Source organism: Zonotrichia albicollis, chromosome 2, assembly GCF_047830755.1.
Source record: "Zonotrichia albicollis isolate bZonAlb1 chromosome 2, bZonAlb1.hap1, whole genome shotgun sequence".
NCBI classification, from domain to species: domain Eukaryota; kingdom Metazoa; phylum Chordata; class Aves; order Passeriformes; family Passerellidae; genus Zonotrichia; species Zonotrichia albicollis.
Genome location: NC_133820.1, coordinates 114,505,130 through 114,520,022, shown reverse-complemented (window position 1 = coordinate 114,520,022; position 14,893 = coordinate 114,505,130). Strand labels below are relative to the sequence as shown.

The 14,893-nt window shown below is 41.5% G+C and overlaps 1 protein-coding gene across 1 annotated transcript; it reads left to right on the top strand.

Annotated features, from left to right (window-relative positions):
• The first annotated feature begins 1,794 nt into the window (after positions 1-1,794).
• Positions 1,795-10,832, top strand: LNP1 (leukemia NUP98 fusion partner 1). The gene is made up of 3 exons (XM_005487128.3): positions 1,795-2,026; positions 8,229-8,474; positions 10,500-10,832. Exons 1-3 carry the CDS (start codon positions 1,880-1,882, stop codon positions 10,698-10,700), a joined length of 594 nt encoding a protein of 197 aa, XP_005487185.1. The 5' UTR covers positions 1,795-1,879; the 3' UTR covers positions 10,701-10,832.
• Positions 10,833-14,893: the final 4,061 nt, after the last annotated feature.

Genomic DNA, 14,893 nt, shown 5'->3' with positions numbered 1-14,893 from the left:
TTCCTGCCCTGGACAAGGTAAAATTGGGCACACAGACATCCCTGAGCAACCATTCCCTTCACCTGTGTTGTTGGGAATGAACAGTCCTACACTGTACTCACACCTACACCCTCATGAATGAAACTGGAGTTTTGTAGCTACATCTGTCATTCTAAAGAGGTTGAGGAAAATGTTTAATGCTGGACCACTGATTCTCTGTAATGCCAAATTACCAGCAAGCTTTTTGGCATATTTGTGGCCAAGACCAACCAGCATCTCCACAGCAACATCTGGGCACCAGAAGAACACCAGCACACACCAGGGTTTTCTTCCAGTAAGTACAGTAACAAGACCACCTCTGTGGAAGGGAGAAATGATGAGGAGGACTCCATCTTATCAGAAGGCTAATTAATTACTTTATTGTACTATATTATTCTACATTATATTTACGTTTTATTACTTTACATCTAAACTGAATCTGCCAAGCAGATCTAAACTCAACTGCACAGCACCTCATGACTGTCTGCCAACAATTCCAACCGACACACCTGGATTCAATTGTTCAACGAATCAAAACACTCACACCAGAATCCCATTACCAATTCCCTTCAGGTAAACAATCTTCCACAAAGCATTCAATTTGTGAACAACACAGGAGCAGTAAATGAGATTGTTTTTTCTTTCTCTGAGGTTCAGAGAATGTGAAACCCAGAAATATTCTTGGGAAGAATTGTACCTTGCTTTTCTCTGTGAAGAGAAATGTGGCAACAAGTAAGAAGTTCAATTTGGGTTCTTCCTGCCATGCAGCCTTCCAGCACCATCCCAACAGGCTCTACAGCCTCAGAGCCCTCATTGTCCTCCTGGCAGGCCCCAAAGCACATAACACATCTTCCAGTTTCATACCATGCAGACAAGAGTTTTGTGAACCACAACAGTTTTTGTGTTATATCACAGATTTTTAAATAAAGGAGGCATAAAAATGACAACAAAGTATTACAGCCACAGTGCAGTAATTGCAGTACAGAGCCTGGAGGAGACCCTCAGCACAGACACCACGTAGGGTACATGTGCTCAGTTTAGACACTTGGTCTGAGGGCCAGAACTCATTCCCTGGCCCTGCTCTGTTGTGTGGAGGAGGCAAGGCCTGTATGGTTTACATGCAGGGCTGGTAAGGAGGAACCAGCACATTTTTACCCTGAGTGCATTCAGGTGAGGCAGGGCCTCCCACACCCCCAATATGGCAGATGAAATCACCAGGTGAAAAGCAGCAGCTGCAAAATTTCACTGTCTGTCATAACCCAAAAATGAATGAGCAGTTGCTTTAGGAAGTGTTTGTACCCAGGCAGATGATGTTTCTGAAATACTGAAGGAAGAGCTGAGGCAACAGAAGTCAGACGAGAGAGACCAGCAGAGAGAGTGGGCCATTTGTGCTCCCTCCCACAGAGCCAGCCAGTTTCTGACCAACATCAATATGTCAATGCTGCTTCTCAAAAGTCACAAGCCCACTTTGGGCCTGCCCCCTGCAGGCATGTAACTGTGGGCAATTCTGCATTGGTATTGACAGCTGGGGCACTCAGAGCAGCACAGGGAGCAGCCCCAGCCCTGCCACCCACCCCCTGGGGTAATGTCATATTGGACATCTCTGCAATGGAAAGGTTAAAGGAAACCTAGTTGAAAAGAGATGAGAAAGGGCTGACTTTATGTTTAGACAGTGCCTGGGGCTGCAGTGGGACGGGTTTTGGGGAGGGAGTGCAGAAACAGTGATTGAAACTGTGTGTCTGCTTCCTTTGTTGGCAGAACAGTGTGGAGCTACTGGCTTGGTGGCGGAATTTCACCTCTGTCTGGCTTTGCCTTGTCTGGCTGGGAGACCCCCCCTCCTCCAAATTTGGAGCATCTGTGCATGGAATATGATGAAGATGATGATATTTTCTTTGCAAAATGGATGAGCAGCTTCTGGGGCCACAACTTGATCGATGAGGAGAAGGAAGGCAGAGGCCACAAGAAACGTCAGCCACAACTCTGGAGTGAGAGGAGAGCATCCCTGCCGGTAAAAGCTGTGTGCAGCTTTCTCTGTGTGTGCACTGGTGTATGTATAAATGTGAGTTCCATCCCCTGAGGCACAGCCCCAGGGATGTATGAGGAGAATGGGACACCTTGCCAAGTAAATTCAGCTCCTGCTGGTAGCTGCTAGTTGCTTTTTGAGCTTAGCTGTCTGATAGGGTCAAGCTCTGGGATCTTGGCATACAGAAAACTGGCAAACTCCAAGAAAAGTGATGATAGGGCCAGAAATGTAAGGAGAAATGTGTAATAGCTGCCTAACTATGTGCTACAGTGTTGTTCTGGCTGCTCAGCACAACCTGGTAGACATCAAAACATTTTGCACCTGCATACATAAAGACTGCCTCTAACAAGGCTGTTCTCATGCAAAAAACTGTGTAATTCCATATGTATTAAAAGGGTTTTGACCTAATTATGCAACTATATTGTCTCCAGGAAGTTTCACCCTTTACCCCTTGAGACTTACCTGTTTTCAGGTAAATGTAACTTCTATTTTAAGCTAGAGGATGCAGTCCCTCCTGTTTTAAAGCATCTGACTCTGAAAACAATTATACAACACATTACAAAGCTTACTAAACTGTGAAGTAAGATTTTAGGGTAGAAGTACAATCTTAAACCCAAACAGTTGGGAAAGGAGCAGGTTCATGTGCAGAAGGCCACACACAACTAAGTGATTATCAAAATTAGGTTAAACTGAAAACTGTTCATAGTCTTCTCTTTATTCAAAGATTGTTTCCTTCATTTCAGCTTTTAAAAGAACATTTAGGTGGTCCAGACTAACCTGTCTCCTTTTTTTTCCAACTACATCAGTTGTCTTAACAAAGATACCATGTTTCCTTACAAACCATTTTTTACTTATATCCTTAGATCATTATGGCTACAATGAAGCAAATGCTAATATATTTGGGAGGAGCAGATAATCTTTCCCAAACTTTTTTTTTTTTGTGCCATTCTATGTTTCCACCTTGCAAGTTCTTCTCTGCAGCTGTCAAGTTCTAAGCTGTGGGATTTTTCATTTCCAAAAAAAAAATTGGCTAAGAAAACCAACGAGTCCAAAACCACTTCCTCCCTCTTTGAATTCATGGGCAGGCTGGAGAGATAACCTTCATTCATAACTTCTGGTCTGAGCAGCCACATTTGTTATTTACTCTTATATCTCACCTCAGCCACAGATTGCAAGACAGACTGAGCTAGAGCTTTGCTGCTGTATTCCATCAAAATGCTGACTACTTCACATTTATTAATGGGAGGGGAAGGAGATTAATTAATTTTACTGTATTTTACTTTTTTCACTCAGACATCCATACATATGTGATTTCTCTAGCCTCAAGAGAAACTGGAGTGTAAGAATGCACTTTAAATCTCTTTCCATTCAGCAAGGTGCTGAACACATCTTGTATATTTGTGTCTGTATTAGCGTGTCCTTGTATTCTGTTTGTTCAAAAGCTATTTAAAGAGTTAGCTAATAGCTATTCACACACTTTGCTATACTTGCATTCCTGAATCCATACCTTGAATTTAGATTAAGTTAGCTGACAGAAAGACTATGACTTTTTGATGTTACTGTTTAACAAGCTAAAGATATTGTGTATACTTAATTACATCTGACCTTTACATTAATGCTTCACACAAATTTGTCTTGCTCCACTGGTTTCATATAGAGGCTGTAACTTTTAACTGCTTTATTTCTCAGTGCCAGATGTTGACTGGAGGAATGAGACAGGAATATTTGTCTGGGGATTTTATAATTTGCAGATACATTTTGAAATGAACTCTTGATTTGGAAGCTGAGTAGTTAGTAGTAAAGAGCAGTAGTACATTTTGTCTAACCAAAGCCAGAAGTTAAACAAATGGGCACTACTGATGCCTTGTAAATACCTCCAGAAAGAGCATCTCCTTGTTGAGAACAGTAACTTGAGAGCTATTGCATCTGGATGTGTGGGTTTTGCACAGTTACTCCAAATTATAACTACTGTAAGATTCATGATTGCAAATTATAACTGTTGTAAGATTCAAAACACTGGCACTGTTATTTAAACATTGTATTCATTTTATCAGAACAGTGCTAATTATCAGGAGGAATAATAACTGAGCTTAGAGTGCATCTCTTCTGAAAGCTAAAACCTCCACAGCGGGTCACAGTGTAGTCTTTCTTCTGTCTCAGCACTGAAAATCAAGATGACTCCACTGTCTAAAATCAAGTCAGCAAGTTCTGGCACAGCTTTGGGAAAAGCTCCTTGTGCAGGTGCAAGGGTACTGCCAAAAGAGCCCTGCCAGCTCACTTGGTCTCATATCCAAGGCTTTATTCAGGGCACCAGCAGCAGAGCAGTCCTGCCCATGGGAACTGCTTCAGCACCCCCAGCCTTTGATGCTGCATTGTAAAGTGCTCTCAGGGAGCACAAAAGGTGGTTCTGCTGGAAAACCACTTTCAGCTCCAAACTGCTGTGTTGGTCATTGTGGTTTTTCCTGTGTTATAGTGAGACATCCAAGCCACTGCTTCCACCTTAAAGACAAAAATAAACTCCTGTGGTATCCTATCATGGTACAGCCCCCATCCTGAGTATGGATAAAGCTTTGAAGAATAGCTCCCAAACCAACAACAGTTTTCATTTTTTTCCCCTCCCAGTATATTTGTATACCTCACAAACACCACTGAGATGAGCTTTGCAAAATGCTTTTGCTATTGTCATTCACACTTTGCAGAGGGGAACGCAAAATTATATTCATCCTACATGGGGTCACTTGCAAGTCAAGCTAAAACATGTAACTGCAATCTGTCGGGCTAAAACAACATGTAATTCCACTGTCCTGGAAAGCCCAGAGCTCTGTGTGTTGCTGTGGGCCAACACTAAATGCAAAAGCTGCCTGGGGATAATTAAGTCAGCTGTTTCCATCTCCTTTATTTAACTTGTTCCCCTGGCAAACTTTAGACAAATGAACTGTGATACCTTTTTTGAAGCCTCCAGCTATGACTTTCCTTGTCACATTCCAGTTACTCTACATCATTTAGGTTCAGAACATATCTTACCTCCCAGACATTATGTTCTAAGGAAAAGATTAGAGACAAAGGAGAACTGATAAGAAGTTTACAGCCCTATACATGGATCCACCTTCAAACAGACATTGTTGCTCACTGGAGAAAATTGCTAGGAGTGGCAGCAGAAAAAATGACTGCTGTTGAAGTAACTGACATTTAATTTAAACTAAACTTTAAACTGAACATCTACCACAATGTTGTTATTATAGACCAGTTGAAGGCCAGATCAAAATATTTTAAAGAAATATATGCTTGTCTGTAAGCTTCTCGGAAGGGAATGAAGCCATGGGAGAGCATCTGAATGTCAGATGTTCCAAAATATCCCTAAAATACTCGGGTCATTGTGTAAACTCCAGCAAACAATGAACACTTGTGCTGACACACTGAAGAATAATGTTCTTACTGACAGCTGTGCAAGCTCTCAGATCAAGCTCAAAAGATGTAAACAATTAACTTGTCTACAACAGAAACTGAGAAAGAGATAAGACAAGTTATACTGACAACAATTTTTGTTGTGTGAAGTATTTTTGTTTGTGTACCTTTTGTGTGTTTGAGATTGGCAATTAGCAGAAGATTAGCTCTTTTGTAGATAGATACACTGAACATGGGTTGCCTTTGCCCAACATAGAAAAAAGGAGTACTAGTGGGAATAACAAACAATCCCTGAGATCCCTTGGTGCTTCTGGCTTTCCCATTACTGGCAAAAAATCCTCATTTTGATAGTGGAGAATTTAATGTATCATGAACAGGCACTGTGAGAGAAAGCACAGTCACAGCAATATGATTGCATAGACCTGTTGGTGTATCTCTACCCTTAGCCCACTGAGGCAGATGGCCATTTCAGAGGAAAGCTTGTCCCTTTTCTGGACCATTGCTGCCATATCAGCAGGTAAACTGCAGTCTTTTTGCTAAGGGCTTAACTGTAATTCTATCTGTGAAAGGAAACGAAAAAGAAATGTCTTAGTAAAAGAAAACATTTACAGTCTATGCAAAACAAGATTGATAGAACACAATACCCCATTTCAGCTGTCCTCCTGTGTTTGGTTTGGGCTTTTTTCCCAAACCGTCTAGGAACAGATACCAGTGATTTTTACCATGAGACAACTTTTATTTCCAGGAAAGAATATATGTTGATGCCATTAAAATGTCAGAGAAGACATTTAGCTTGTTGAGCCTGGCATGGCATGTGTGCTCCTGTCCCTCGAGCACAATGTGATTGTTTGATGCTTTCTAAAGTAACAATACAATATGACCTTACAGAACTTGCAGCTGTATTGACTGGTTTGAAACCAAAGTAAAAATACTACAGCAGAAATCATTAACACTACTCTCAGAGGCAGTCCATAATATTGGACATAGTAAGCTTATGCCTGGAAAAAAAAATGGAACCAGTACCATGTATTTTCAAATATTAGGTACTTCTGTCAGGTGCAAGATTTATTATTTTCAGCATCTCTCATCAAGCCTGTCTAACGTGATGCAGCCACAGCCATATGAATGCACAGCCTCTCTATCCAGAGAAAGGCTGCATTGGTCCTTGTTGTGCCAGTACATTTATAGGAGCAGGGATATGTCCTGCACACAACTTCAGAGTGAATGAAGTTGTCTGCAGGACATATTTCAGGTCCTTGGAAGTCCAAAGTTTGTAGATTCATGTGAGCACTACACCCAGTTGCTTTAGTTTTCCCCTGTTTGTTAAAACAACAAAACAACCAATACACACACCACAAACCCTGCACTGAGTGTAAGGATTTTCTTAGAAAGCATTGCAGAACTGGTGGGATAAACCTTCCTTTGTTATAAACAATCACAGCTCCCTTAAAGCCAGCAGAACTTCTCAGGGTTACTTTGTAGCTGAAGGCCTTGCGCCAGTCTTATACAAAACAGAGTCCCAGAATCAAATAGGTTGGAAAAGACCCCTGAGATCATTGACTGTAAACTTTGACCAATTCACCACCATTCAGCTAGACCATGGCACTGAGTGCCATGTCCTGTCCTTCCTTAAACACCTCCAGGGACTCCACCCTGGAGTCTCCCTGGGCAGTCCATTCAAATATCTCATCATCCTTTCTGTGGAGAAATTCCTCATAATGTCCAAAACATATATGCATTCAAAAATGTATGCCAGCAGCTGGGTGCCTGGGGTGCTTTAATCTGACACCTGCAGGGGTGTAATTTTCAGTACCTCCCATCTCTCACAATTTTCACCATCTGCATCTTACGTGTGTTCATCCTCATCTTGAAAATCATCAACAGGGTTTAGGATATCCCCAGCTATGTGATGTCCTCTCACATCTCTCTTCTACAGGTCTGTCCCTTTCTAAAATCACCAATTTATGACTGCACAGGCCACAGCAGTTCTGTATCAGTTTAATCTCCTTTGCAGGCATCCAATTAAACACAGCTGATGCAGATCAATAGCTTTTGATGCATGCCAGGCCTTGGAAAATTGAATCACACAGAAACCTAACAACTATCTACTCATTCTGACTTCAGCCCTGCAAATATAAGTGTAGAAGTCTGATTCCTACTACTTCTTTGTTTGGGATGTGTCCCTTAGTACCCTGAAAGTGCTTCTTCATTAGTTCAAGACAACTGTACCCAAAAAACCAGTAGAAAATTCAAAGCAGCTTGTCTGCATGTAGACCATGCTGAAAACTTGACAGAACCAGGTGAGAAATGGTTGCTGCCACACTCTAAACTCACACAGCTGATAAGACCTGGAGCACTCGTGGGTCAAACCTCTTACCTGACTCATCTGGCCGCAAAAGGCTGGGTATTGCCTTTTGAGAGTCCTGCCTAGAAACTGCAACCAGGTGCAAGGCCTGAGTTTTTGAGGCTATGAGGAGTCTCAGTTCCTTTTTGTATCAGTGAACACTAAGAGGATCCAGCACACTTTATATTTGAAATGTTCATTGTGTGCCAAAACTTATATCCTCAAACCCAGGAATAATAGGAAATTCTACCCTTGCTGCCTCCAGAAAGCAAGCTCTTGGTAATGTGATTCTCCTACACTTAAAAATAAAGATACAGAATTCTGGGGAGGATCCTTCACTTTGCACCACTGTTTGGGAGAGTGTCTGTGGCAGAAAAAATCTGTCTTGTGTGTTTGGCTTTGCTATTCAATAATCAACAAAGACCTTTTGTTTTTCAGGCCAAGCTTTCCTCCCTGCATACAACACGACTTCATGCTTCTGCCAAGGGCTCATCGTCAGGCCACCTCAGGGGCTCCAAGGAATTTCAAGAAGACCAAGATGTCAAATGTCACTGCCACAGGAAGGCAAGCAGAACACCTTCAGCAGACAGCTCATGTCCAGAGACGAGATCAAACTCCATTCAGGAATTTGCAGAGTCCTTTGAAAAGCAATTGCACCTCAAAAGCAAACGCTCAGTTTCTTTGGTAGGTAATAAGATCACTGCAGAAGAAAAAAAGCCCAACCAACCAAGTCAGCTTCATCCTTTGTGTAATTGCTGTGACTTTGCTGGGGGAAGTGCAGAAATAAATTCCAATTGGAATTTCTCATATTATATGGTCTCAAATGACTACGAGTAGCACAAACCAGGTTGAAGTTGTATCATTAGTGTGAGGATTCTTGATGTGGTGTTACTGTCCAGGCTTATTCAGGAATGTTTATCCTCAAAATGAAACACCACACTGGCTCATGAGGGATTGTTTTCAGAGGTTTCTATGGCTGTGGCCACAAAACATGACAATACAAACCCAGGTTTGCTTCACTTCTGCTGCAAGACCCAGCTCACTTTTTCACAGCTGCTGATCTGACTTAACCTATGTGGAGTTGTCTGTAACACTGCCAGACACTGCAGTGTTTGAGAGGCTTCTCATTTACCCTCAGGACCCCATCCATCTGCTTTCTGCAGTGTCACCACACAGCTGCAGCAGCAGCAATTGCTATAAGTAGAACATATTTTAACTGCAAGGGCATGCAGGGGATTCTCTGCCCATTTCATCCTTCTCCCCATCATTCTGTCCAGAGCCGTGAGTATTTTGTCTGGTGTGTGTTGATGAAATAGCCAATTGCCAATTTTTATCTAGACTTTAATATATTTTTATTATGATGCATAGTATCTGCTGTTTCCTGCAATGGAAGAAAGGGTAATAAATCCCAACTCACTTTTAAGTATCAGGAAAACCCCATCAAATTGTCACTCCATTCAAAGAGCTGTGCTTGAATAACTCTGACATTAGCATCAAATAGCCACAGAAGGAAATATCCTTTTTTTGTTCCAGGTTCTTGACACTGACAATTTGTATGGAATAGTAGTTTTCAACTCTCTTTGCACAGCAAAAGAAGGGGAAAAATTTCTTTTCAATAGGCAGCATAATTACATGATCAGTCCCATAATTATAGTCTTTGCATGACCAATTGTCTAAGAATATGCAGAATTATGATGATGACAGCACTGTTACACCATGGTCAAAATTTCAAGGGCATTCCCTAATCTTCTTTTTCCTCTTCAGGAACTACTCAATTGCTTTCATTTGGAAATTTACATTGCCTCATGTGCCAGCATTCGCCAGTGGTTGTCTGGTATATCATTTATAATTTCTCAAAAATGCCTGTGGCTAGAAAGTCTATGAGTAGTAGTGTAGTAGTGAGTAGTAGTGTAGTTGATGTATGATTAGGTGTAGTGAGCACAATGCATTAATTATGGCTTCAGTTCCAGCTAAAAGCAGGGATTCCAGTGCCCCTCTGTAATCAGCAGTGGGATGTGTTGAGCTGTATTTTAATGTTTTCCAAGAAGACCAAGTTGTTGCCATTCCCTCAGTCACAATTGTAGTTTGGAGATGTGAAGGACTTGTGAATCTCAAAGAACTGAGCAATAGGTCAGAGATCTAAAAGGAAATTTGGGCTTAAACCTGTGTCTTCAAATGGAGCATTTTTTTTTGCATTCAGAGCTGTGTGGGTGCAATTCAAACCACCATGATCAGACAGGTGAACACTTTGGGAAAGGTAATTCATCTCCTTCCCTGCATATTGCTTTTCTCATATAAATGTGTCTTTGAGAATCCTTCAGACCTTGTTTTCAGTGAGGTCTTTGCAGCCAGCACTGAGAAGTCATCAGGGATGTGAAGATGGATCACATGAAAGAACAGAAACATGGAGTCTGGGCTGAAATCTCAGAGCCCCTCTCTTTCTCCCTCCTGTCTGCTCTCCTCTTCAAGTGCACTGAGCCTGTGGCCCTTCTATCATATACAGAGTAAAATCAAAGCATGTGTGTTGCTTCTTGCTGAGCTTTAGGGTGACTGGCTTGGGCCTTGAATTTGAGCCCATCATGGTAAAGCTGATCTTGGTGAGGAAGTTACTGGAACATTTTGTTACTCAGTGAAATGAAATAATGAGCTTTTTTGTTGTTCTTGTAGGAATCTCTTTTAATTCCCTGCTATTTTTTCCCTGTCTTTTAGCAACCTGAAGGTGCAAAAGAGAGACGAGAAAGAGAAAAATTGCATTTGAGAAAAAGCAAGTCTCATAAGAAAATGGGAGAGAAATCAGAGGCAAGGAGAGAGCGGGACGAAGCTGAAAGTTCAGAAGTACCTGCAAAACACAGTGAACAGTTTCCATCACAAGCAAGCATTCAGAAAGGTTATGTATCCACAGGCAGCTAGAATGCATGGAGAAAATCCATCTTAACACTCCCCCTGAAGAGCAGAGGGAGCATTTGTGTTCTGTTTTGACTAGAAGCAGCCTGTTAGCTAGAATAACCCCTAAGCTGTAAAATAAAAGTAAAATCAACTGCATTGCTGGCACCATGTTACTACCGTCCTTTCTTTACTTTTGTCACTAGAAATATGACCTTTGTCATAGGAGTGTATCAGTAGCAAGATCCAAGTTAGAGATTAACCACCATAAGAGGATTTCAGGCATATTTAGCATTGCAGCAGGACAGTGGTGGATGCATTCCTTTAAGAGGAGGCCACCACCTATGTGTTACAGAGCCATGCAAAGCCTTATGTTCCTTGTTTAATTGAAAACAAGCTTTTTGGTAGGTTTGGGAAGAAAAAAGTACATATAAACAGCCAACTGCTTCCTGACATTCACTTAGAATTGTCTTGAAAACAGGTATCTTTTTGCTCTGATAGTCTTTCAGCTCCAAATGTATGTAATTAAGAGAAGCCCATGTTCTCTTCTACACCTCCCTGATGTTTCACTTCTCATTGCTTTTCCTGTCACTCTGCAGTGTGACTCATTTCACTGGCATCTCCCAGCCCTCTCCCATGTCCTCAGTCCCATTTCCCCACTCACACAATTAGTTCTTTCTCTCAGCTTTACCCACAGAATTCACAGAATGACTAGGTTGGAAGAGATCTTAAAGATCAAGTCCAACCCATGCCCTAACACCTCAACTAAACCATGGCACTGAATGCCATATGCAGTCTTTTTTAAACATCACCTCATTACCTTGCTTCTTTTGTGACCTTTCCTCTCTCCCTTTACTAATTTACTGCCTTGTAGCTACCAACCTCTTCTGCTACAACTCTTCTTTTGCTTCATTAACATCTGAATTCTCTAGTAAAACCAGAGATGTTCTGGTTCTCTCATAGTTCCATAGAATATCTTCAAGGAGCTGATGGGGCATTGCAACCCTTTTTCCTTTTCCAGAATTTGGGCCAAACTGGCTGTCTATGGTGAGCAGGACCTGGGAAAAGGCTGATCCTCTGGTTGAGGATCTCCTGAACATGGGTGTAAATCTCATCTCCACATGCTCACAAACACATACGCTCTCCCACAATCCCCCTGTGCTCCCCTCTCTTCAAAGTGCCAGTGTTCTCAGCAGATACAACCCTTCTCTCTTTGGGAATAATCTTCCCAGGCCTAGTATGGAGAAAGCCTGATTTGGACAATACAGGGAGAAAAGAGTGAAGAGTAATGAAGTCATGAGCAAAAGTCAAGGTCTGATGGATATTCTTCCTGTGATTTTTCTGTAATTAACAAAAATCTTACTAATTTACCTTAGAGCCTTACTTTTGAATATTCAGCCCTTTAAAAGCTTAGGGCATCCTTAAAACTTTGTAACACTTATAGACATTAAGGGATTGAGTTGTTTGGGGTGTTTTTGTTTAGAGCTTTGGGGGATATATGAGAAAAAAATTGAATCCTTACTGATGCTTGTAAATTGCTTCTTGCCTGGTAACATGTATTATAAACTAATAAATCTAATAATGGAAAAATGTTGTTCCTATGCATTGTTCCTGTCTTTCCCAATCCAGATTGAATTTTTGCAAAGTTCTTCTGGCAGCCAAAACTTAAATACTTTTCCTTTGCAACCTTAATCTGAAGACTGCATTACAGAAGGTCTGGATAGAAATGACCATGCCAGCAGTGTCTGAGCTCCTCAGACAAAACCTCGCAGGTACATCTTTTCAGGTAGCAGCTTGTCCTCCCATCCTGGGAGAGCTGAATGCCATGGCTGCATCAGTTTTGCCTGCATTTCAGGTCATCAGCTGCCTCCTCCTGTTTTACAACAGGTTAACTCAACAGGCCCCAGCAGAATTTGCTTGTGTTCATCAAACCAATGTGCTGGTTGTACACTACACCTGATGGAAAGAAAACACCAAACAGAGCTAAAATGGGAGAGCCCTGTGTGGCTGCCTCTGGCTTGCTGGTTACCATCTCCCTGAAAGCACACAGAAACCTCACTGCCACCAGGGCAGTTCTGCTCGCAAACAGCTTCCCTGTATTCCACCAAATCCCATCTCTCTGATGGGAGAGTCTGGAAGTGTTTATGTGCTCTTGAACTGGCCCATCAACTCCATGTTATTACTCTGGAAACTAATAAATCTAATAATCTTTCACACAAGCTTTCATACAATGCCCTCTATTGACTCAGAAGTGTTCTCCTCCCTTGCTCTGTAGCCTGGCTGATCAGACCAGCAGCCCTTTCCAGCTCTGTCCCTTCCAGTCTGAGCAATAATATTACTTGGGTGGACTGAATCTTGCTTGATAGAATGAAATTGTTCTCCACAGAAATTAACAAGTATTCCATAAGAAATTGGGCATTTGGGAAGGCTGGTAACCATCCAAAGGGGAATCTGATTGCAATGGCACATCTGATATTTCTATCAGAAAGACTCCAGAGGGTTTCCATTCTCACAGCAGGTCACTAGTTCTGTGGCAAATGACATAAGAAATAGTCACTGCCTTGATTCCACCCTGAATTCCCAGAGCAATGGGGCTGGCTGCAGGCAGTTTCTGCACAAACACCCATTCCTGGGCAAACACTGTTTGCTTTTTCTGAGCTTCCCAAGAGTGGGATGGCTGCAAGCTGTATCAGAGTCCAAACCCTGGCCATGAAGGAAGTCAGGCTTCAGTGGGAAGCAAAGACAAAGGGATGAAGAAATCCCTATGCTCACTAATAACAAATATTGAAAACATGAAACAGAGAGGGGAGTGAGCAGGAAAACTGGTGTGATTCAAGGCACCCATGAAGGAAATATTAAACTTGCTGTGTTTACAAGTGGAAGACCATGGTCTGATGAAACACTTATCCCTGTGAATTCTTCCAGCACTTCAGGCTAACTGGAAAGTGCTCCTGTGGGAAGGGAAGGTGTGGGTACGTACAAATCTTTCAAGAGCAGGAGAGACTTGCACCCCAATGTTTTCTGAGAGGGCTGAGAAGAGGACATCAGTTGGGGTTACCTCATCTGTCAGGTGGGCATTCCCAAAGCAAAATATTTATGCTTGCTTCTCAGGTATTGTTTAATTGCAGCATGGTTTGGAGGATGAATTCAATTTTGAGTGCTGGCTAACTTATCATGTATTGGTATATGAAATGCCATATCCCACACAGGTAAAATGATGTAATAGCTGTATTTATGTAAATGCTCACAAGAATCCTTTCTGAGGAAAAAAAGTAGGAAATATTTAAATGCATGAATAAAAATGAAATAACCACAATGCATAACTGAAGAAGAATATAATTCCTATTTGAAAAACCCATAAAATATTAAATATGGAAGGTATTAAAATATTCTTTGGCAGGTTTTGTTCTTTAGCACTAAAAAAGGTATTTGGGTAAGCACAGCCCTGGCTCTGAATGCACGCAGTGTACATGTGAATAGTATAAAACCATGTAGAGATATAATCAAGCTTGATAACTGAAATTATTCACACAGCAATGAATCATAATCACAGGACTTTGAGCTTATCACAGCTTTCTGCCAAAACTGTTGTAAACAGACAGGTCTTGAAATATTTCCAGAGAGATATCACAGCCAAAATCTAGTCATACAATGAGAGAATTGAACACTGAAATACAACAAACTTCATAAAGAATGCTCTGCCTGCAGCTGTTGTGCCAGAGCTTTAGGTAATTGTATGAGAACAAATGTGAAAATAAACCCACTCATCAAAGAAAACATTGCTCGTAGCATGTTGATCTTCATTTTCACTGCTGTTTTAGACTGGCTTGACGGATGCTATAGCTCCTATTAGGAGGATCCCTCTGAATCCCAGCTAAGTATCTACAGTTCTTTGGAAAAAGATAATTTCTCTCAGCTGTGTCTTGTCCCTGAGGTCAGATAGAAAATAAGAGAAAGAAGTGATACAATGAGAATCAATATTCTGTCATACTATATGCATTCTTGTCCTTCTTATATGCTTGTCAAAATGCTTCAGTTCAGACAATTTCTGAAGTGACAAAAGTTTTGGTGAATTGAGAAGACCAACCAACTTGTGACAGTTGTACATGAATTTTCATCAAAAAGCCATCAAAGCCCCTACAGAGACTCCTCAGGCTGGAGAATTAGCACTGTTCCTGATAGTGAAGTATAAAAAAAGAACTCTTTTTTTGCTCTAAAGC

Coding starts and splice junctions, on each gene's coding strand:
- LNP1 (XM_005487128.3), top strand. CDS start 1,880: ATGGAATATGATGAAGATGATGATATTTTCTTTGCAAAATGGATGAGC. Junction 2,027..8,228: donor AGAGGAGAGCATCCCTGCCG/GTAAAAGCTGTG, acceptor TTTGTTTTTCAG/GCCAAGCTTTCCTCCCTGCA. Junction 8,475..10,499: donor GCAAACGCTCAGTTTCTTTG/GTAGGTAATAAG, acceptor CCTGTCTTTTAG/CAACCTGAAGGTGCAAAAGA.